Source organism: Telopea speciosissima, chromosome 9 (genome assembly GCF_018873765.1).
Source record: "Telopea speciosissima isolate NSW1024214 ecotype Mountain lineage chromosome 9, Tspe_v1, whole genome shotgun sequence".
Taxonomy (NCBI): domain Eukaryota; kingdom Viridiplantae; phylum Streptophyta; class Magnoliopsida; order Proteales; family Proteaceae; genus Telopea; species Telopea speciosissima.
In genome coordinates, this window is record NC_057924.1 from 57,774,761 (window position 1) to 57,796,528 (window position 21,768).

General features: G+C 43.8%; 1 protein-coding gene across 4 annotated transcripts in view; it reads left to right on the forward strand.

The window, feature by feature from the left end:
• Window positions 1–21,734, forward strand: part of LOC122640711 (DNA topoisomerase 3-alpha) — a 77,458-nt gene extending 55,724 nt beyond the window's left edge. For all 4 annotated transcript variants that reach the window (XM_043833950.1, XM_043833953.1, XM_043833952.1 and 1 more), the window contains 4 exons: window positions 4,393–4,476; window positions 20,314–20,478; window positions 20,728–20,848; window positions 21,355–21,734. In XM_043833950.1, the coding sequence (XP_043689885.1) occupies window positions 4,393–4,476; window positions 20,314–20,478; window positions 20,728–20,848; window positions 21,355–21,607 (623 nt within the window). In that variant the 3' untranslated portion in view covers window positions 21,608–21,734. The remainder of the gene's footprint in view (window positions 1–4,392; window positions 4,477–20,313; window positions 20,479–20,727; window positions 20,849–21,354) is intronic.
• The last annotated feature ends 34 nt before the right edge of the window (window positions 21,735–21,768 follow it).

A 21,768-nucleotide genomic window follows, 5' to 3' on the forward strand; every position in this document is an offset into this window, starting at 1 on the left:
AATGTCTTGAGTGTTGAAGTCAAACTTGAATGATCTTGATGGAGATAACTTGACTTCAATCAATAGGACTTTAGAATGATTTTTCACCCATCACAAAAGTAGTATTTTGGACTACATTGGATATGTGAAAAACTCTCACAAGTCCTCTATTTATAGGGTCATTTAATGCACTAAAAACATGTGCAAAAAGAGCTCTAACGGATTTATTTTTAGTCCATCCGATCGACCAGATCATAGCCGTTAGAAAAATATATCCGTTGGAAGACAAAAGGAGGAAAAATCAGTATTCCAGTGTTCTTACCTTCATTTAGTTGATGTTGAGTTTCAGATTCCAGTGTATCCTTGATCTTTTTCACTTTATGAGTGATTATTATTCATTTCAGAGCTTTATGTTGAATTTACGTGGCTGTGCTTTCCCTTATTGTATTGTTGGAAACCCATTCGTTTTTCCATGATTAGCTTTCTTCACGTGGAGTGCTTCTTTGGAGAAGATCATTACAACGGAGTGAATGGACAACTTAATTAGAATAGGTTGGAGAATCAGAAACAAGTATATATTGTGAGCAAAGTCTGAGAAAGATCTGATCATCTTTTCATTAGATGCAAGTTTTCAGGGTTTTTGTTTAGAGTGGCTGCTGCTTGGAAATTTTCTGCTTCTCTGTTGTCTTTTTGGTAGACTGGGAATATGGTCCCGTGGGGTTGGGCGCTACAATTATATGGAGAATGAGACCTTAGCAATATGTTAGTATGGAGAGAAAGAAATGCGTACATGTTCAAAGCAAAGGAAGAAACAGCAGATTGGTAGCAAGGGAGGCGAGTTTAGGTATGTAAATACTAATAGAATGTGAGAATTGGAAGGATTTTGTAACGGGCAGGGTGGGCTTTTGAGTGAATCAGTTCTTTGATGGAGGGTGCCAAACTCTAACCCTAAGCCAAGGAATTAGGACTAAGAATTGCAGGTTCAATATGAATAAAGTTAATTACTCAACAAACAAGCTTCTGTTAAGGCTGAAAATCTGGTCAAGCGTAGGTTCTGATGTGATGAATCAATGGCTGAATCTCATGGAAAGACACCAACCTTATGCTGGTGCAATGGGCCTGCTAAAAACTTCCTTGCCAGAACAGAACAGGTTTGTAACGGGTCAAAACCATAGTTGTCAAAGCGCTAGGTGACCCAAGGTGTTGGAGGGGGAGAGGGCAAAAACTAAGGCGACCAAGGCGCTCATCCAAAAAAAGGCGCCTGGATGCCTAGGTGCTGCCTTGACAACCATGGTCAAATAGAATATTCCTCTTATTTATTTTCATTTTTTGTGCATTTCAACAATTATTTTTCAAAAATACATTAATTAAAATAAAAATTACAATAGTAAATTTTTTTTTGACATCGTCATGCCATAGATTGCCAACTATGTCTAACATATATTAAATAGGTGTCCATCCATCATATATAACCCTTAAATAGAAAATAAAAAAAGTAATTAAACTACCAAAAAAATAATCCGACTCCGTAGAGTCGTAGATCAGGCCATTCTAGCTAACATATAAAATTTTGAAAGAATTCTACCATGTATTGTAATATATTGTACAAATAAATTTAATTTGGGGAAGAAAACACTATTACCTTTAAGCTTCAAGCTCCAAATGAGTGTCCAATAAGGTTGATTGAAGTGGTGGATGCAAGAAATCTAAGTTAGATGTTGAATTGAAGCTAACAAGTAGAGTTTTTGGGCAAAATTGGTTCTCAAGTGTCGAAACCTGTGAAATCCCCTTTCTCTCGGTCGAAACTGCTCGAAATGAGCAAGTTTCTATCGAGTTTGAGTATTAATAGGCCTTGGTCCAACCATGTTTTGGTCGAAACAGTGTCGAAACCCATCGAAACCATGCACTATTGGATTTCGACCTTTGGTTTTGTCTTGGTTTCTTACGAAACTGAGATATCTCGGTCTCTTGCAAAACCGATATATCTCGGTCGAAACTGCCAGTGTCGACCGAGTTCTTGAACCATGCATATGTGATTGCAGTAAAATCTTCAGCACTTTCAGATGAAAGACTTGGATCCCCTCTGGTATTTTTTTGGTATTGAAGTGCTACGAAGTATGAAAGGGATTAGTCTATCACAACGGAAATATGTGTTAGACCTCTTATATGAGACTGGTATGCTTGCTTTAAACTAGTCGATACTCCTATGGTTCCACATTGGAAGTTTGAGATAATTGATGGCGAAGATTTTGATGACAAGCATCGTTACAGGCGATTAGTAGGGAAACTTATTTACCTAAATATTACTAGACCTGACATATGTTGTTGGTGTTATTAGCCAATTTATACAATCACTTAAGAAGGTTCACTAGGAGGCAACATGTCGTATTTAAGGTATCTAAAGGGGGCCCCAGGAAAGGGGCTCATTTATCGACCTCATCAGAATGTTGATTTGGTTGGATTTTCTGATGCATACTAGGCTGGTGCTGATGGAGATCAGCGATCTACCACAGGATATTGCACTTTATTGGTGGAAAACTTGTCACATGGAGAAGCAAGAAGCAAACAACTGTGGCTAGATCCAATGCTGAGGCTGAATATATAGGGCCATGGCTCATACTGCAACTGAACTGATGTGGTTGAAATCACTTCAAGAGTTGGGATTTCCAGTTATTAAACCTATGCAGATGTTCTGTGATAATCAGATTGCTATATACATTGCCAGCAACCTGGTGTTTCAAGAAAGGACTAAACATATTATAGTTGACTGTCACTGTGTGCGGAGTGCCGTTCTGAGGAAATTGATTGTTACTCCATTTGTTTCTTCTGCAGATCGGTTGGGTGATATGTTTACCAAGTCTTTGTTTGGTCCTACCTTTCGGAAGGGTTGTTCCAAGTTGGGCATGGGTAACTTATATGCTCCAGCTTGAGGGGGGAGTGTAAAGAGTTGAACCGTGGGGATATTATTGTCCTTCCTCTGGTACAATATTCTTATTGTAATTAACCACGATAGGGGGAGTGTCCCTATCGTGGTAAGTCTTGGTGATAGAGTTTTGCTTTTGTTTTATTTATTTTTCTAGTTAGACTAGATTACTAGTTAGACTTTTATTCTATCACAGGGACTAAGGAAGTCTCTAGCCTTGCCTTTTGTAACTGCTGGATCATTTATCAACTGCTGTTCTTTTTGGCAGTCTCCCCTCTTGTTCTTCTCTGTTGTTATTACTGGTTTTTGTTTCTGATAATCTGACAAGATTAAACTAAAAAAAATGCCATTTAGCTTCATCCTTGCCTCTAGTTGATTCTTCAACTGACAAATCGATGTACACTTCCTGTATTTTTTTTTAATTACTTGTGATCCTAGTCTAGCCACCACATGATCCCAAGGGTCCTAGCTAGTAGAAACATTTTTTGGACCATTTGCTGCAATGGCGGGAGCAGTCCAAATAATTTTTTATTTGATACTGTGCTTCTTAGTGGGTGAGCCTTGGCGCAACGGTTAAACTTGGAAAGAGCCTCTCCTGCGAAGCAGGGGGTAAGGCTGTGTACATTTGCCCCTTCCAGACCCTGCAGTAGCGGAGCCTTGTGCACTGGGATGCTCTTTATATCTGTGCTCCTTATCGTTAGAAGGATCTTTTAATAGAACCGGGTGAAGGCATAAGATCATGCTCCCTTATTCTCTGGTCTGTGCATCACAATCTATGTTACCCAGACATGACAAAAAGATATAACTCGGGAAGCAGAAAGATTGCATTTCTTGCATTCTCATTGATTTATTTGAAGCATTGGGCAGGGGTATGGCCAGGTTAAAACAACCATGTTTGCAGCTTATAAGATTTTGGTTTTTGATTTCCCATTTTTAAATATCATTAATAAAAGTTGCACCTGCAGACTCTTCTGATTGTCATCATGAGATCTATGGTCCCCCCCCCCCCTCTGGTTCTTTTGTAGCGTTAACCTAATAGAGCCGTAGAAGTAAAACAAGAAACATATATATTTCTTTTTTGTTGGGAAAGCACTATTGTTCAGAGATATCTGAAAAGTTCACCTGTTGATGAAGACCAGATTGCCACTTTGGAAGTTATTTAATTTTAACCACCAGATTAGTGTTTTAAGTGATCCAGTATATAATACATGTGTCTGGTTTTTAAAGGAAGATTGGAAAAAAAAAAAAAAACAAGTTCAATTCTGACTCCAAATAGTTAAAAAAGGTCACTTGTAAGAACACTGCGGGCTGGGGTGGAAATTCTGAGAGGCATGGTAGTACTCCTAATTTAAAGGCCTAGAAAGTAAAGATATTTGGTAGAAGGCCTATTGAATTTTAAATTTTTTTATCTAGTTAAAATATTCAAGTAATTTAATTGTGTCACCGTGTTTGCATTCTGTATCAACACTGATTGTTTATTCTTTTGTCAGGTTGCATTGGTGGCTGTGATGAGACGCTTAGACAATTGACAGAAATTTGTGGGACAGGTCCCCACAATCTTTCCAATATGACAGGTATAGATTAGAGATGAGTAAATCTTTTTTTTTTTTGGTGAATAAGTATATATCACCAAACCCCAAAAGGGGGCTGGAGGAAAAGAGAAGGGGGGGGGGGGGGAACGTACAAGGAGAAAAGGGTGGGGGGAGAGAAAAGAGTCAAGTCCTCCTTAAACTAGAAGGGGACCGCAACAAACTGCTATCCAGACCCCAGGTAACAACAATGTGCCTGTTCCTTGGGGTGTCCAAGAAGGAACGGTGAGGGATAGTGCTGATCTTAGAGGAAACTTCGAATGAGATGTCTTTCCAAAACAAGTCGAAAGATCTAGATTTGGAAGTCCATCTTCTAAGATTCCTCTCCAACCAAATATGATGGACAACAGAGTCAAAAACAAGTTTGCCAATACTGTCACAGATGGTGTTGTCTTTAAAAGCTTTGGTCAACCAGATGCATTCTCGGTCAAATGGAAGGTGTCTCCTGCTTCAGTACCAGATGGAAGAAAGGGCTTTTTTCCAGATGGTAGAAGAAAATGGGCAAGCAAAGAAGAGATGAGCAGTGTTCTCAAAACCGTTCCAGCAAAAGGTGCAAGAGGGATGGACAGGGATGTGACGGTGTAGGAGAAAGGCTTGGGTAGGAAGGCAAAGGTGAAGCGATCTCCAGGTTGTAAGGCTATGGCGAGGGATTGAGCCTTTGAACCAAACTAGGTTGTGCCAGGGGACGGGGGCGGAAGGGTTACGGACAAGGTTCCAAGCTGATCTAGTTGTAAAGCGACCAGAGGGGGAGGGGAGCCAAATTGCCTTGTCCTTAATGGCGGGAGTGGGGAGGTTAATGGGGGGAAGGGTAGGCCAAATTTGGGATAGGATAGAGGGAAGGGGAGAGGGAGGGGACCAGGAACCAAACATGTTAATAAAACAGGAATTTCGTGAATGGCTTGAATGATCAATGAGATCAGTCAAGCTCTCTATTTATAATAATAATAATAAAAGAGATTACAAAGGGAAAACACTATTCACAACACAGTTCACGACACTGTTCACGCGAACAGTATCACAACCCAAATTACAATTCTACCCTTGTTCAAAAGTACATAAATAAAGCATAAATAAAATACCAAAAATATCCTTATAATATCGGGTAACACATCTCAACACTCCCCCTCAAGTTGGGGCATAGATATCACACATGCCCAACTTGACTAGACTAGGATAAAATAACTTCCCACTCAACCCTTTGGTGAAGACATCAGCCAGTTGATCTCCGGACTTCACAAAAGGGATACAAATCTGCCCACTCTCTAACTTCTCCTTGATGAAGAGTCTGTCAATCTCCACATGTTTGGTACGATCATGCTGCACTGGATTGTGGGCAATGCTAATTGCTGCTTTGTTGTCACAGTACAACATCATTGGAAGATGAACAGAACCACGGATATCAAGGAATAAACTTTGAAGCCACAGTAACTCACATATGCCCCGGGCCATAGCACGGAATTCAGCTTCAGCACTAAATCTTGCCACAACATTTTGCTTTTTACTCCGCCATGTGACCAGATTTCCTCCAACAAAAGTACAATAGCCGGAGGTTGATTTCCTGTCAGGGTTACCACCCCAGTCAGCATCTGTGTAAGCCTCAATGCGAAGATGGTCATGAGGAGACAAAAGGATCCCTTTTTCTGGAGCTGACTTCAAGTAATGGAGAATACGAAGAACATCGACCATGTGAGTGGAATAAGGATCATGCATGAACTGGCTCACAAGACTTACAGCAATGGTAATATCTGGTCTGGTGTGGGAGAGATAAATCAGCTTGCCCACCAATTGTTGATATCTGCCCTTATCAACAGGTTCACCATCCTTCTCTTGCAGACGAGTAGTAGCTTCCAAGGGAGTGTCACAAGGATGACAACCAAGCAAACCAGTCTCTGATAGTAAATCTAGAACGTAATTTCTCTGGGAGAGAAAGATGCCTTTTGGAGAACGGGCAACTTCAATCCCAAGAAAATATCTTAGCTGACCTTGATCTTTTATGTCAAATTCCCGTCCCAAGAAAGCCTTTAGGTGAGAAACTTCATCTGTATCATTACCAGTCACAACTATGTCATCAACATAAACTATGAGAAGAGCGACCTTTTCTCCCTTTTGCTTGATGAACAGAGTGTGATCAGCATTACTCTGTTTGTATCCACAGGAGACCATGGCTTTATGAAACCTACCAAACCATGCTCGTGGAGATTGCTTCAACCCATAGAGTGCCCTTTTGAGCCTACAAACTTTCCCATGGGTCTTGTCAGAGGAAAAACCTGGAGGAACATCCATATAAACCTCCTCTTCCAACTCCCCATGAAGAAATGCATTTTTTACATCCAACTGCTGTAGGTCCCAGCCAAAGTTGACAACACAAGACAGTAAGACCCGGACAGTGTTCAACTTCACAACAGGGGCAAATGTCTCCTGGTAGTCGATCCCATAAGTCTGAGTGAAGCTTCTGGCCACAAGCCTGGCTTTATATCTATCCACTGTTCCATCTGGCTTTTGCTTGACAACAAATACCCATGTGCACCCGACTGGTTTCTTACCTGAAGGAAGAACAACTAGCTCCCATGTCTCATTTTTAAGTAAGGCCGTCATTTCTTCCATCATGGCTGCTTTCCACTTTGGATCTGCAATCACCTCCTGCCATTTCTGAGGAATAGAAATAGAGGAAAGAGAAGAAACAAATACACGATAGGAAGGAGATAAAGCATTATAGTAAACAACATTGGAGATGGGGTGTTGGGTGTGTGACCTAACGCCTTTACGAACAGCGATAGGTAAGTCAAGGGAAGGATCCTTATCAGATGATGTAGCATGGTCTGGATCTGGATTAAGTGCAGACGATTGTAGAGGTGGTATGGTGGTGGTGGAAGTCTCAACTTGTCTTGTGCGCTCCCGGGTATATACCTTATCAACAGGGATTTGACTGACTGGTCTACGCTCCCCCTGAATAGGAGCCACTATAGGAGCTGAAGTTACAGAGGGCTCCCCCTGAATAGAAGCCGGAAGAATAGCAGACACATCTTCAAAACCCTGATCCTGCTCCCCTTGAAGAGGTGTCTGGGAATAATATGACAAGGACTCATGGAAGACAATATCCATGGAGACAAAAGTACGACGAGAAGGTGGATGGTAACACTTGTATCCTTTCTGGGTCGCAGAATAGCCCAGAAAAATACACCGAATGCTCTGTGGATCAAATTTCCCATGAGAATGATGATTGCGGACATAGCAAACACAACCAAAAACTTTGGGGGGAACCACAAAGGAGGAGGAACCCTGGAGGAGATCAACAAGGGAACGACCATCAAAGACACGGGTAGGCACACGGTTGATGAGATAAGCAGCGGTAAGAATGGCATCACCCCAGTAGTGAGAAGGAACCTGTTGTGCAAACATAATAGCCCGGGCTACCTCAAGGAGATGTCTATTTTTCCTTTCAGCAACCCCATTCTGGGCAGGTGTGTCAACACAGCTGGTCTGATGGACAATACCATGTGCAGCCAAATAAAGTTGGAACTGACCCTCCATGTACTCTTTGCCATTATCACTGCGTAAAATGCGCAAGGTGGCATTGAATTGGGTCTGAACCATACGATGAAATAACTGAAAACAGCGGAAGACCTCACTTTTATGGCTCATCATGTACACCCAAGTGGCACAAGTATAACAATCAATAAACGAGACAAACCATCGATGACCAGAAAGGGAAGTACAACGGGCAGGGCCCCACACATCAGAATGAACCAAAGCAAAAGGAGACTCACTTTTATTTAATGAAGAATAACTGGAATGAGTCTGTTTGGCCAAAACACGAGCCTCACATAAAAACTCATTCCTATTACAATGCTTAATCAAGCGCGGAAACAAAAGAGACAAAGTACTAAGGGATGGATGACCAAGTCGACAGTGCCAGAGATGAAGGTCAGGGGACGAGGTGGACTGTAAATGATGAGCTGTAGAGGAAGCCGAATGCAAAGTAGAAGGCTGACCCTGGTTAAGTAAGTAGAGACCACCCTGCATCTTACCACCCCCAATCGTGCGCCCCGTCTCCAAATCCTGTATGACACAATGAGAAGGGAAAAAAGTCAGTTTGCAGTTCATATGTCTAGTTAGACTACTAATAGAGAGAAGGTTGGTAGAAAAGGACGGAACATACAAAACAGATTTTAATGAAAGGGTAGGTGAGCAGCGTATGGAACCCTTCCCATTAATAGGAGAAAGGGAACCATTAGCTACTCGAACACTGTCTTTGCCAGAAGATGGAGAATAAAGATGAAATACATGGGAGGAGCCAGTCATGTGGTCAGTGGCACTGGAATCTATAATCCAAGAACTGGATACAGCCGATGCACACAGACTATTGACTGGAGTACCTGAGGCAAACTTAGAACCAGGAGGGGCAGCAGGTGTAGATGCTGTAGTGGAGGCAGCGGAAGAGGCCTGTACCATGCGACAAAAAGCTAGGAGCTCATCTTGAGTAAGCCCAATGTCAGATGAAGGGGCAGCAGCAGCAGTAGTAGGAGAATCAGCCATATGAGCCTTGGGCTTAAACTTCCCACAGGCTTTCTTTTCCTCAAAATCAGTAGGCTTCCCATGGAGCTTCCAGTATTGAGCCTTAGTATGATAGAGCCTGTTGCAGTGTTCACACTTGACAGGACCTTTAGGGACAGCAGCGCCACCATCAGTAGTGGTAAGAGAAGGAGTACTAGAAGCAACTTGCAAGGCGGATTGATCAACAGTAGAGGAATGCAGCATAGCAGCCCGACGAGATTCCTCATTATGAACCAAGGCAAAGGCCTGCTCTAGGGATGGAAAAGGGGACTGCCCAAGTACTTGCACCCGAATAGGATCAAACTCCATATTTAGTCCAGCCAAAAATCATAGACACGTATTTTGTCAATGTGTTTGCGATAGGCAGCCAGATCAGTAGCAGTAGAGGGCTGATAGTCAGAGTAATGATCCAAATGCTGCCACATGTTCTTGTGGGCAGCATACTATTTGGAGACAGAGAGCTCCTGTTGGGTAGTGGCATTAGCCTTCTTTCTAATCTCATAGACCTATGCATCATTCCCCGTGCGACCATAAGTCTCTTTGGCACCATTCCAGATAGTATGGGCTGTGTCCAGTAGAAGAAAATTGTCTGAGATATCCCTTTGCATAGAATGGATCAAGTAGGACATCACTATCGCATCATTAGATAACCACTTGTTGAGCTGAGAACCCTCTTCCACTGGTTTAGTTGTTGTCCCAAGAAGATGGCCAGTGAGGCCACGGCCAGTTACTGTCAAATAGGTAGACCGAGACCCCTTTAGGTAGTTAGAGCCATCAAGTTTGATTGGGGCAGCAAACGGAAGAAAATCAGTCCGGGGCTTGCCATCAATGCCAGAAGAGGCCGAAGAAGAATCTGAACCAGTCATTGCAGCAGGTAACCAATCTTTAATGAAGCAGCAAACAGCCAAAAAATATCCAAAAAAAAATTCTGGAATTGACCCCCAATAGAAGAGGGCTGTATTGGAGCAAAAAATCCCAGATATGTAGGCTGGGAATGATGTCGAATGAAGGCAGCAAGGGTGCCAATCAGATGCAGCAGGAACCAGCAGCCCAACCCCAAGATTGATTAATGTCAGGGTTTTGAAAAAAAACCCTGAGAAGAGAGATCGATAAGGGGTTGGGGTCTTCAACCAATCTGATGAAGGGAATAGGGGCTGAGAACAATATCAAATAAAGATCCTACAATAGAAGATGCAGCCGAAACAGATGTAGAGGCCTGATCTCCAAAAAAAAATAGGAATCTTCAAATTGTAGACAGTTCTTCAGCTCCACTCGATCCAAAAAAGAGGCATAAAAAAGGAGATATGTTGGGGCAGCAGCTAGATCATTACGATCACCTCAGTAGTGCTGCCCTGATGGGAGAAGAAGAACCAAAAGAAAGGAAGAAAGAAGAAGGGAAGAAGCTCGATGGAGGGAAGGAGAAAAAAAATCGAAGGGAGGGAGGTGGGTTTTGAAAACCTAGATCAGAGTGTATTTGGCTCTGATGCCATGTTAACAAAACAGGAATTTCGTGAATGGCTTGAATGATCAATGAGATCAGTCACGTTCTCTATTTATAATAATAATAATAAAAGAGATTACAAAGGGAAAATACTATTCACGATACTATTCACGTGAACAGTGTCACAGCCCAAATTACAATTCTACCCTTGTTCAAAAGTACATAAAGCATAAATAAAATACCAAAAATACCCTTATAATATCGGGTAACACATCTCAACAAAACGATATGATGAGGGACAGGGGGCAGATTTGGGGATGCCAGAAGAGTAGACAGCTCTAGGGCCAAAGACATTGTAAAGGATGCCTAAGGGATGCCAGGGGTCAAGCGAGAGAGAGGTAGAGGAGCCATTAACAATGGCGGTGGAGGTAGCTCAAAGGGCAAGAGGCCGGAGAAGGAGGATCTTATGCCAAACCCAAGACGCATCAGGGCGAAGAGGGGCAGTCCAAATGGACTCGTTCTTAAGAAGATGGGAGTAGACCCAGTGGACCCAGATGAAATCTTGCTTGGATGAGATTTTCCAGAAGAGTTTGAGGATTCTGGCAATGTTGGAGTCCTGAATGCGGCGAATGCCTAGGCCTCCTTCTACTTTGAGAAGACATACGGATATCCAGATGATTGGATGCAGGAATTTAGAGGTTTCTTTCCCTTTCCAAAGGAAAGCATAGAAGAGGCTCTCAATAGCTTTGATGGTGGCTTTAGGGATGGCAAAGATGCCACACCAGTAAATGTAGGAAGATTAGAGGACCGATCTGATACATTCAAGCCTACCCGCATAGGATAAGAGTCTGCCTTTCCAGAGATGGAGGTGCTTGCGGATATTATCAAGTATGGGGGTGCAATGATGGCTGGAGAGCCTGGCGGGGATGAGCGGCAGGCCAAGGTATTTGACAGGAAGGGAGCCGAGAGAGAAGCCAGTGAGACGGAGAAGGGTTTCTCTATCAGACTCGGGGATCCCAGCAAGGAAGAGTTTGGATTTAAGGAGGTTGATACGAAGCCCAGAAAGGTCCTCAAAAAGGCGGAGAGAGGCCATGATGGCAGCAATAGAGGAGGGGGTGGCCTTCGAGAAAATCATCAGATCATCAGCGAAGGCCAGGTGGGTAAGGTTGATGTGCTTGCATTTGGGAATGGGGGAAATGAGATGGAGATCAGTTTTGGATTGGTAATGTAGTCCTAGATAGGTAGGAGACCTACTAGGAGCCAAACAACCGGATCAAATAACAAAAGGGGCTGCTGGTTCGAATGGACAGCACTAGGATTTAGGTCAATTCCTAGGGTTTGGGTTGGATATTGGGAAAGGGGTTTATAGGGTATTAATGGGCAGGTCTAGGGGGTCAATATGGTATAAAAACGTTAGGGTTTGGATGAGTTTTGAAATTCTGCAATTTTGGACAGAATGGAGTTGCAGGTTTTGGGCTTTAATAGTGTTAGGTTATATAGGATTCAAACAAAAAATAAAGGGGATCAATTGGGGGAAAGGATTAGAGGAATAGAAGAAGAATTTTGGCGTCAAACTTACTAGAGATTCCACTGGCAGCAAGCTTCGACAGTTGTGAAGGATAAAGCCACCTTCGAATTTGAAGAAGATCCTCCCAGCCGTCATGGCGTAAGGAGTCAATCGGATTCCACCAGTCCCTTTCCACCTTAATAGAACCACAAGGATGCACACTCACAAGGAGCACAGGAGCAGCAACAATGGCAGCCAACAAGCAAAAGTTTTTTTCATTAATCAAATTCGTATACAATGCTGGCCTCCCTTACAAACTTATATAGAAGACTAACAAATAGACTTAGACACTAAAAAGGAATGGCCTAATCCTATCCCTAACCTAGTAGGTAATTTAAATTGACTAGGAAACTAAAATACTAAAGGAAATAGACTCAAAACATGGTTGGACTTATAGAGTCCTAATCCAGCCCAACTTACATCACATGACCACTTAATCAAGTCACATGATCACTTAAATTGAACCAATTGGATGCAACCAATTTGAACCGGTTCAATTAGAAAACATAAAAATAAACTAAGTATTGGGCTAATCCTGTATGCAATCTATGTACCCCTAGTTTAGGCTCATTAAAGTGGCCTAATACATAGAAAACCCTTGGGAACAAATGCCCAACATGTACATAACCTAACCCTAGGCCTATTTCTAAAGAAATAAGCCAATATCTATGATGAACCTGCATCAACTCTCCCCAACTTGAAAAAATTCATCCTTGAATTTTACAGTGATGAGGGGGAATCAACATGTGATCAGCAGCTTTGACCATCCCCAAACAAAATTCCGATGAGGCAGGAACATTAGGGATAAAGTCTTCAATGCGTGGAGCTTTCTCTTCGAAGAACCATGGTGGCATAACAAACGCTATGTGTTCTGCCTGTGAATCAGCAGCAACTGTTAATGTCTCGTCCATAGAGCCTTCAGTGTTAGCAACCTTCTCATCTAATGCATGAGACACAAGCTCCACCTCTTCAAGAGCAGCATCTTGAAGGTCATTGTTTTCCTTTGGAATGCTCTCAATCAGCTTTTCATCTTCTACTGGTTCAGCCTTATCTATATTGTTTTCTTCAACATAGATCACTTCAGTAAGATCTTCTGTTGGTGCATTTGCCATTGGTGAAACTTCAAACACAGTCGATGCCACTTGCGTTTGAGTTGACATGTTCGACAGTCCCTGTGGCTGTATAGTCGATGTGGTCACCTTTGGTTGTAACCCTTTTAGAGTAAATAAATGGTATAGACGGTGTCGATCAGGTAGGACACACGAGTTGTTTTCAGGTTCAATCCAACCTTGTCGCTCGTCCAAACAATCACCACCTACTGCAATAACGCTTATTGGAGATGGTACCGGCTTATACCAAGCACCGTCAGAGTATGAGGAACACTCAAATTCAACAAAGCTTGACTTGTAAGCCTGATGCAAATCTCTCCTGACTGGGACAACATATCCACCAAGGATTGTGAAATAATATTGTTACGTCGCCTCTCATCAACAATTAATACGGCTGTGCTCCCATTGGATAGACGAACTCGGGTCTTGAAAACGAAGGGAGGTGGGTATTTTGAGGCTTGGTTGGAGCTTCCCTCCGCCATAGCTTTGATACCAATTAATGTAGTCCTATATAGGTAGGAGACCTACTAGGAGCCAAACAACTGGATCAAATAACAAAAGGGGTTGCTGGTTCGAATGGACAGCACTAGGATTTAGGTCAATTCCTAGGGTTTGGGTTGGATATTGGGAAAGGGGTTTATAGGGTATTAATGGGCAGGTCTAGGGGGTCAATATGGTATAAAAAGGTTAGGGTTTGGATGAGTTTTGAAATTCTGCAATTCTGGACAGAATTGAGTTGCAGGTTTTGGGCTTTAATGGAGTTAGGGTTTATGGAATTCAAACAAAAAATAAAGGGGATCAATTGGGGGAAAGGATTAGAGGATTAGAAGAAGAATTTTGGCGTCAAACTTACTGGAGATTCCACTGGCAGCAAGCTTCGACAGTTGTGAAGGATAAAGCCACCTTCGAATTTGAAGAAGATCCTCCCAGCCGTCACGGCGTAAGGAGTCAACCAGATTCCACCAGTCCCTTTCCACCTTAATAGAACCACAAGGATGCACACTCACAAGGAGCACAGGAGCAGCAACAATGGCAGTCAACAAGCAAAAGCTTTTTTCATTAATCAAATTCGTGTACAATGCTGGCCTCCCTTACAAACTTATATAGAAGACTCAAAAATAGACTTAGACACTAAAAAGGAATGGCCTAATCCTATCCCTAACCTATTAGGTAATTTAAATTGACTAGGAAACTAAAATACTAAAGGAAATAGACTCAAAACATGGTTGGACTTATAGAGTCCTAATCCAGCCCAACTTACATCACATGATCACTTAAATTGAACCAATTGGATGCAACCAATTTGAACCGGTTCAATTAGAAAACATAAAAATAAACTAAGTATTGGGCTAATCCCGTATGCAACCTATGTACCCCTAGTTTAGGCTCATTAAAGTGGCCTAATACATAGAAAACCCTTGGGAACAAAGGCCCAACATGTATATAACCTAACCCTTGGCCTATTTCTAAAGAAATAAGCCAATATCTATGATGAACCTGCATCAATTGGAGGCTCCTAGAGAGGACTTCAAGGGAGAGGGAAAAATGGAAGGGGGAGAGGGGGCATCCTTGGCAGATGCCAACCGAGGACTTGAAATACCCGGCAGGAGAGCCATTGACAAGAACAGAGTAGGAGGGGGAGGAGATGCAGGCATGAATCCAGTGCACAAAAGCACTAGGGAAGCCCATATGGGTGAGCACGTTGCAGATGAAGCCCCATCTGATGGAATCAAAAGCTTTGTGCAGATCAATCTTCATGAGAGTAGCAGGGGAATGGGATTTGCGATCAAAACCACGAACAATCTCAGAGCAGAGGATGATATTGTCCGCGATGCTCCGGCCCGAGATGAAAGCGGATTGATTAGGGCTGACCAGATCAGGGATGACTTGCTGGATCCTATTGGCGAGGATCTTTGCGATGAACTTGTGGAAGAGGTTACACAATGAGATGGGTCTGAAATCAGACAAGGAGGAGGCCCCATCCAGTTTGGGAATGAGACAGAGGAAAGTTTGATTGATCTGGGCAAGTTGACTGGGTTTGAAGAAGAAACTGAGGATGGCTTTGAAGAGTTCTCCTTTGATCGAGTCCCAGCAACTGAGAAAGAAACCCATACTAAAGCCATCAGGACCAGGGACTTTGTTGGCTTTATGGGAGAGAATGGCATTGGAGATTTCATCATCCGAGGGGATAGGCAGAAGGAGATCAGATAGAGAAGGGGGAACAAATTTGTTGATGAGATTAGGGGGAAGGGTGGAGACGGGGTGTGAAGAGGGATTGAAAAGAGAAGAGAAGGAGGTGGCTTCGGCCGTGATCCCTGAGACTGAGGAAATAGGGGTTCCATCAGAAGAGATGAGTTGGGTGATAGAGTTGGAACTAAGCCTGGCTCGCAAGGAGCGATGGAAGAAGGCAGTGTTCGAATCTTCCAACTCAAGCCACTTGATTCTGGATTTTTGGCTCAGAAAACTTTCTTTGAGGAGGGAGAGAGAAGGGAGCTCCTCGGAAAGCTTTTTCTCCTCCAAAGCAAGATCCTGAAGAGAGGGATCTTGTTGGAGGGAAGATTGGATACGGGCTAACTCTGAACGGCAGGAGGAGAGGCGTGAAGGAATGTTGCCAAAAGTGGAGAGATTCCAACGCTTGAAGGCCGCTTTGGTGCGACGGAGCTTGGAGGCGAAAGCGAGGAGGGGAAGGGAGGGGTAATGGACGGGCGGGCGCTAGGCTTGAAGAATGGTGGTTTGGAAGTTGGCATGGGAGGACCACTTGTCGAAAAATTTGAAAGGCTTAGGGCCAAAAGAAGAATAGGGCTGGATGAGAATGTGGCAAGGACAGTGGTCGGATAAGCCCTGAGGGTGGAAGGTAGTATGGGAGTGAGGAAAGGTAGACAGCCAGGAGTCATTAATGAGAAGGCGGTCGAGCTTACAAGCAACCCGCTCAGGGCCAATCCTTCTATTGTGCCAAGTAAGAGGAGACCCTGACCACCGAAGGTCGTCAAGATCGAGGTCTTTAATGCAATCATTGAAGGAGTTGACAGAGGGGGGGTCAATGGGGCGGCCTCCAAAATTTTCAAATTGGAATCAAACCACATTGAAATCACCTCCCACACCCCAAGGGAGGGAGTTAATCCCAGATTTGAGGAGAGAGGTCATTCCAGAGGGCTAGACGATCTGCGGCCAAATTGTGAGCATAGACCACGGTGAGGAAGATGGAGGAGGGGGAGTTAGGGAAAGAGAGATGGAGGTGAAGGAGTTGGGAGGAGGAGTGAGAGATGGAAATATGGATTTTGGAGGGATTCCAGAGGATCCAAATACGGCCATTGGGGGAGTGGGTGTAATTAGAAAGTAAGGACCAAGATGGAGCTATAGAAGCAGCTATACGGGAGGAATTCTCTTAGAGGACTTGGGTCTCCAGAAGAGCGTAAAAAGAAGAGTGAGGCATTAATGAACAATCGAATTTCATGGTGCTTGGCTAGGGAATTAAGGCCCCTAACGTTCCAAATGAAACCAGCGGACATGACTAGAGGGTAGGGGGCAGGGAGGACCTAGGGGGGACACTCCGGTATCGTCTGCGGGAGAAGACAATAGCGGGTTGCGAACATAAGGGCGCTAAGGGGGGGAGGGTCTAGAAAGACTAAAGGGCTGGGGGGGCGAACTGCGGGTACAGGCAAAGGCATCGGGATATCTAGAGGAGTAAGAGGGGGGTCCTCAGGAAGGGTGGGGAAGAGGGAATCAGAAGTGGACCGGGTTAAGAGAGGCCGGGTAGGTGAATCAGGGAGATGGGCTAGGAGGAGATGAGCTGGGTGGTAATGATGGGGAGGTTGTAGGCAAAATAAGATTTGAAGGGGGGAGGAGGGTTCGGTTGAGAAGGGAAGGAAGCACGAAGGTTGGAGTAGGTAGGCTTAAGGGGGATGGGTTTAGAGGAGGTTTTATGGGCTTTGGAACAGGTGGCTTTGGACGAATGGGTGGGCTTAATAGGTATGGGTTTAGTGGAGGTAATAAGGGCTTTGGAATTGGTGGCTTTAGTGGAACGGGTGGGTTGTGGGGATAGGGATAGATGGGCCTAGAAGGGGAGGTATTAGTAGAGGTTAAAAGGCCTTTGGGACTGGTGGGCCAAGGAGAGGGGGTGGTGGAAGAGGGTAAATGGGCTTGAGCGGGTATGGGCCTGAAGGGTGAAAAAGGGGATTGTAACGAATTTGAGGGCCCAAATGCAGGTGGGCCAAGAAGTAAAGGGGAAGTGGTTATAATGCTGGAACTTAAGTTGAGAGGACACATGGCAGTAGATGAGAGAGTGGGGTCAGGGGGGTTGAAAGGAAGGGGATTAGGAAGCAAGGGGGGTAGTTGGGAATAAGGAAAAGGTGGAAGGGGAGGGGATCTGTAAAAGGGGGAAAGGGGTTGTTGGGGGGGGAAGGCAAACCTGACGAAATCTCTGGAGGCGAGCTTCCATTTCCAAAGAAGGCGTCATTGACCAAAACTTCAAGGGGAGAGACATCGTCAGCAGTAGAGGAAGCTTGAAACGGCAAGTCGTGGTTCTGGTGTTCAGTGATAGAGACAGATCTTGGCGAAGGTCTTCCACGATCAGCAGAAAAGTCCTCACGGTCCAGGGAGCTCATGGTAGGCTTAAGAGACATTAAAGTGGAAATCACTTCAGCCGAGGTACTAGCAAGGGTTAGTGAAGAGCTAGAATTAGTCAGACCAGGGAGTTTGCAGGCCAGCAAAGAGGGTAGGGGAGCAGATTGCAGAGACTCATTTTCTCGAGAAGCAGCACAGATCGACACAGAGCTCAGGGGCGCAGTAGGTTTCGCAGAGCAGGTTGACGCCTGGTCATCTTTTCCAGTAGTCTTCTCCGGCAGGGCTACAGATCTACGAACTTTTTTTCGCCGGCGGGAGGAATTGCAGCGGCGGATGGTGGATCTTCCCCGAGAATTATGGTCATCGGAAATAGGATGCTGCGGAATTGCGGGATCGTCAGAGATGTGCGAGACTACAGTAAGATCATCTGGCGAGACAACTTCAGTCGAAGCAGGGGCTGTGGGTGCAGCTTCAGTCTGAACAGTAATTTCAGGGGTATTACTGGGTGGAACTGTGAGGGCTTTCCCTGAGCAAGCTAAGGAAAGGTAGCCAAAGACTTTACAGTGGATGCAGTGAGGCGGCAACCAGTCGTATTTCACAGGCTGTTTGAAGCTGAAACCATCATCCTCCACAATGGTAATGGAGGAGGGAGGGGGGTAAGCAGCAGACATGTCGACGCAGATACGGGCGAACGAGAGTCGGAGCATCTTGGAAGTGCGATCATCTGAATAAAGTGGAACACCAATGACCGAGCCAAGCCGGCTGAGACACTCTTGGCTCCAATAGTGCAGCGGAAGACCAGGGAGGGTGATCCACAAGGGAATGGTGCTGAAGTCGACCTTGTGGAGCTGAATGAATGGAGTCCATTGGCGAAGGAAAATTGGTTTGGGACCAACCATCCAAGGGGCATCGGCAAGGGCTCGAGCTTAGACATCGGAGGAGTAAAATTTAAAGATGAAAACTCTATTATCAAGAAGGAAGAGGTCTAATTCTCCAGGAGCTTTCCATTGCTTGGAGAGGGAAGCTTTGACGACATTGAAGGGGGGTCTGGACCCAAGGAAGTGACCTACAAGACAGTCATTCCATTTGTTGATTTCAGGGGCTAGCAAGCTGTTTGGACAGTGGGCAGGTGTTGAAAAATTATTTATTCACCCGTGTCCCCCTTTGGATAGTCCGCTGTGTTAGAGCTTCTGTCTGATATACATATTGTTTCCTCCCTTTCCTACAAGGTCGGCCTTTTAGAGGAAACGGTTCGAACATGGTATCAGAGCAGGCAAAAGTCACAGTATCGAATTCCTCTGGGAGCGGGCAGGTGTTGAAAAATTATTAATCCACCTGTGTCCCCCTTTGGATAGTTCGTCGTGTTAGAGCTCCTGTATGATATATATATTATTTCCTCCCTTTCCTATAAGATTGGCCTTTTAGAGGAAACGGTTCCAACATGGTATCAGAGTAGGCAGGGGTCACGGTATCGAGTCTCCCTGGGAGCAGACATGTGTTGAAATTATTTATCCACCCATGTCGCCCTTTGGATAGTCCGCCGTATTAGAGCTCCTGTTTGATATACATATTGTTTCCTCACTTTCCTAAAAGGCCGGCCTTTTAGAGGAAGTAGTTCCAACACAGCTCAATGGTATTACACCACATGCCACGATTAATGGGTAAATCTTGGTCCGGATTTGGATGGTTATGGAAAAGATCGAATATTTGGTGGGCCATATGATTGATTTTTACCTTTAAACTTGACAGATGACCCAGTCCACTTGGTCCTCTATCTGACCAACGGGTAGAATTGCCACATCAGCCATATATTTATTTGATCCTAGTTCGATGGTTTATAATGCACGATAAAAAATCAAGTAGATGGTGGGACATATAGTTGGGCTAGACCACGGAATTCGACTTCTGGACTACCAATGGTTGCTCTATAGCCCTTTGCAAATCTTCAGTTGTATATAGTATGATGTTGAGCTTTTTCTACTCTCATGCAGTGTATTTTCATTAAAGAATTTGTTAGTATAGTGGTGAGATGTACTGGATCATATACATATACAGTAGAGGTATTTTAGTTAGTGTACTAATATATTGTTATCAAGCTAACAATAGAGACTTCTATGGAGGCACACAGCCCTAAGCGATTCAGTTTTCCTCTCATTCTCTCTACTTGATTCTGTCAGTGATCTGGTTTACTATAATTTGTATGGCCATCAGGTCATTTGTATTTGTTAGCAGGAAAGCTAAATTGTTGGTCAATTGAAGACATATTTTCATTGCTTCTAAAGAATAAGAAGAGAAAAATGTGTTTGAAATTTTCTTTTCTCAGCTCTTTCAATGTTTTCCAGTTCATACCATCTTTTTGTTGGCTTGGTTTAGGGGTGCCACCCCATCTCATGGTTCCACTCCAACAACAGAGAGAGAGGGGAGGGGTTGTACAATCTCCTTAAATCTAGGCTGCTGAATTTTGGTGGGTTTTGGATGAGTGTACAATAGGAATGTAATGGACCACCTCTGGTCACTTGATTGTCACATGTTGCACCTTAAAATGTAATACTCATTGACCCCCCCCCCCCCCCCTTCTTTTTTTTTAGCGCGAGGGCAGGGATCAGCGGCAACTACTAGTAACTCCCAAAGAACAACGTCAAGGCAAAGAGCCTGCGTACACTGTGGGCAAAGTGGGCATTCTTCCAATAATTGCTCTTCCCAGACTTCACGCTCTCAACGCATTCAGCCTCGTGGAACAAACTTGCAAAATGGTATAACCAAATGAACTTTGTAGCTCCTTTTATCATATATAGGTCTGTTTAGAGCCTCAATGTAACTGCATTATTAATTTCATGTTGGAACTTATCCATGAAGTTAGCTATAGCTTATATGCACAGAAAATCATCTCAAAAGCTCTCTAAGCTTTGAAAAACCTGCATTCTTCGATAGCTAACCTTAGAAATTTTTTTGTATTATGATTAACTTAAAATCTGACCCTTTAATGCTTTTTCGTGCCGCAGGAGAATCTTCTATCCCTTGTAACTTATGTCGAACACCATGCATACTGCGAACTGCCAATACAGCCAATAATAGGGGAAGGAAATTCTACAAATGCCAATCACAGGATTGTTATTTCTTTATGTAAGTAATCATGGATTTGGATACAAAATCTGATCAAATTTGTCTTTCACAATGGTGCTGAACTGGTCCTGTCGAACTTGTTTCAGCCTCTACCATTAAAAAAAAAGTCTTCTTTTTGGCTAATTTCCTGGCTTACAGCAACAATCCTATCTAGATCATTTTCCATTTAGTTTGATGGGATGGTGTGTGAATTATAGCCGTGAAGGCAACCTAGTTTCAGTGGTTAAAAAGTTTTCTTCTGTCCAGTTCCAGAGCACTGAAACTTTTTGTCTTTGTTTGACTCCTGTTTGTCTCATTCTTGTTTTGGTGATTTCTGGTAGAAATTAGCTGTAGCTTCAACTGAAAATAATAGCCTGCTCTGCTGGTGAGTGGTGTAGTTGGTGAAATATAATAATCCCTTCACCTCTAAGTCTTAAATGACTAACAACTAACAGCATTTGGGGAAATATCTGTAAGTTGGTTCTGCAATCCTCTCACAGTTTGCTCATGACTTGTCTGTTATACAGGTGGGAGGATAGCATTGGTGAAAATAATGGTGGCATAGGAGGAAGAGGTACTACACGTGCGAACAGCCGTTCAGCAAACTCCAACTCTAGGTCTAGCAGGACGGGTGGCCGTGGCAGGGGTGGACGAAGTGGAGCACGAACCACAGAAGTGAGGTTTGTGTCAGCAACTGGCGAACCCATTTCTGGTAGGAGCTGTTATGTTTGTGGAGATCCTTCACACTTTGCAAATGTCTGCCCAAATCGAGGGACATGATCTCACCTGCCTGTGCAAGTAAATACCTGTATGTCATTGCCTTTTTTTGGAAATGTTGACGGCCTACTTTATTCCTTGTATGTAATATTGGAGTGAGGGTAGATCGGTATCCACCGGTTGCACCTTTTGATAACAACATGCTGGAAATATACTCCCTTACA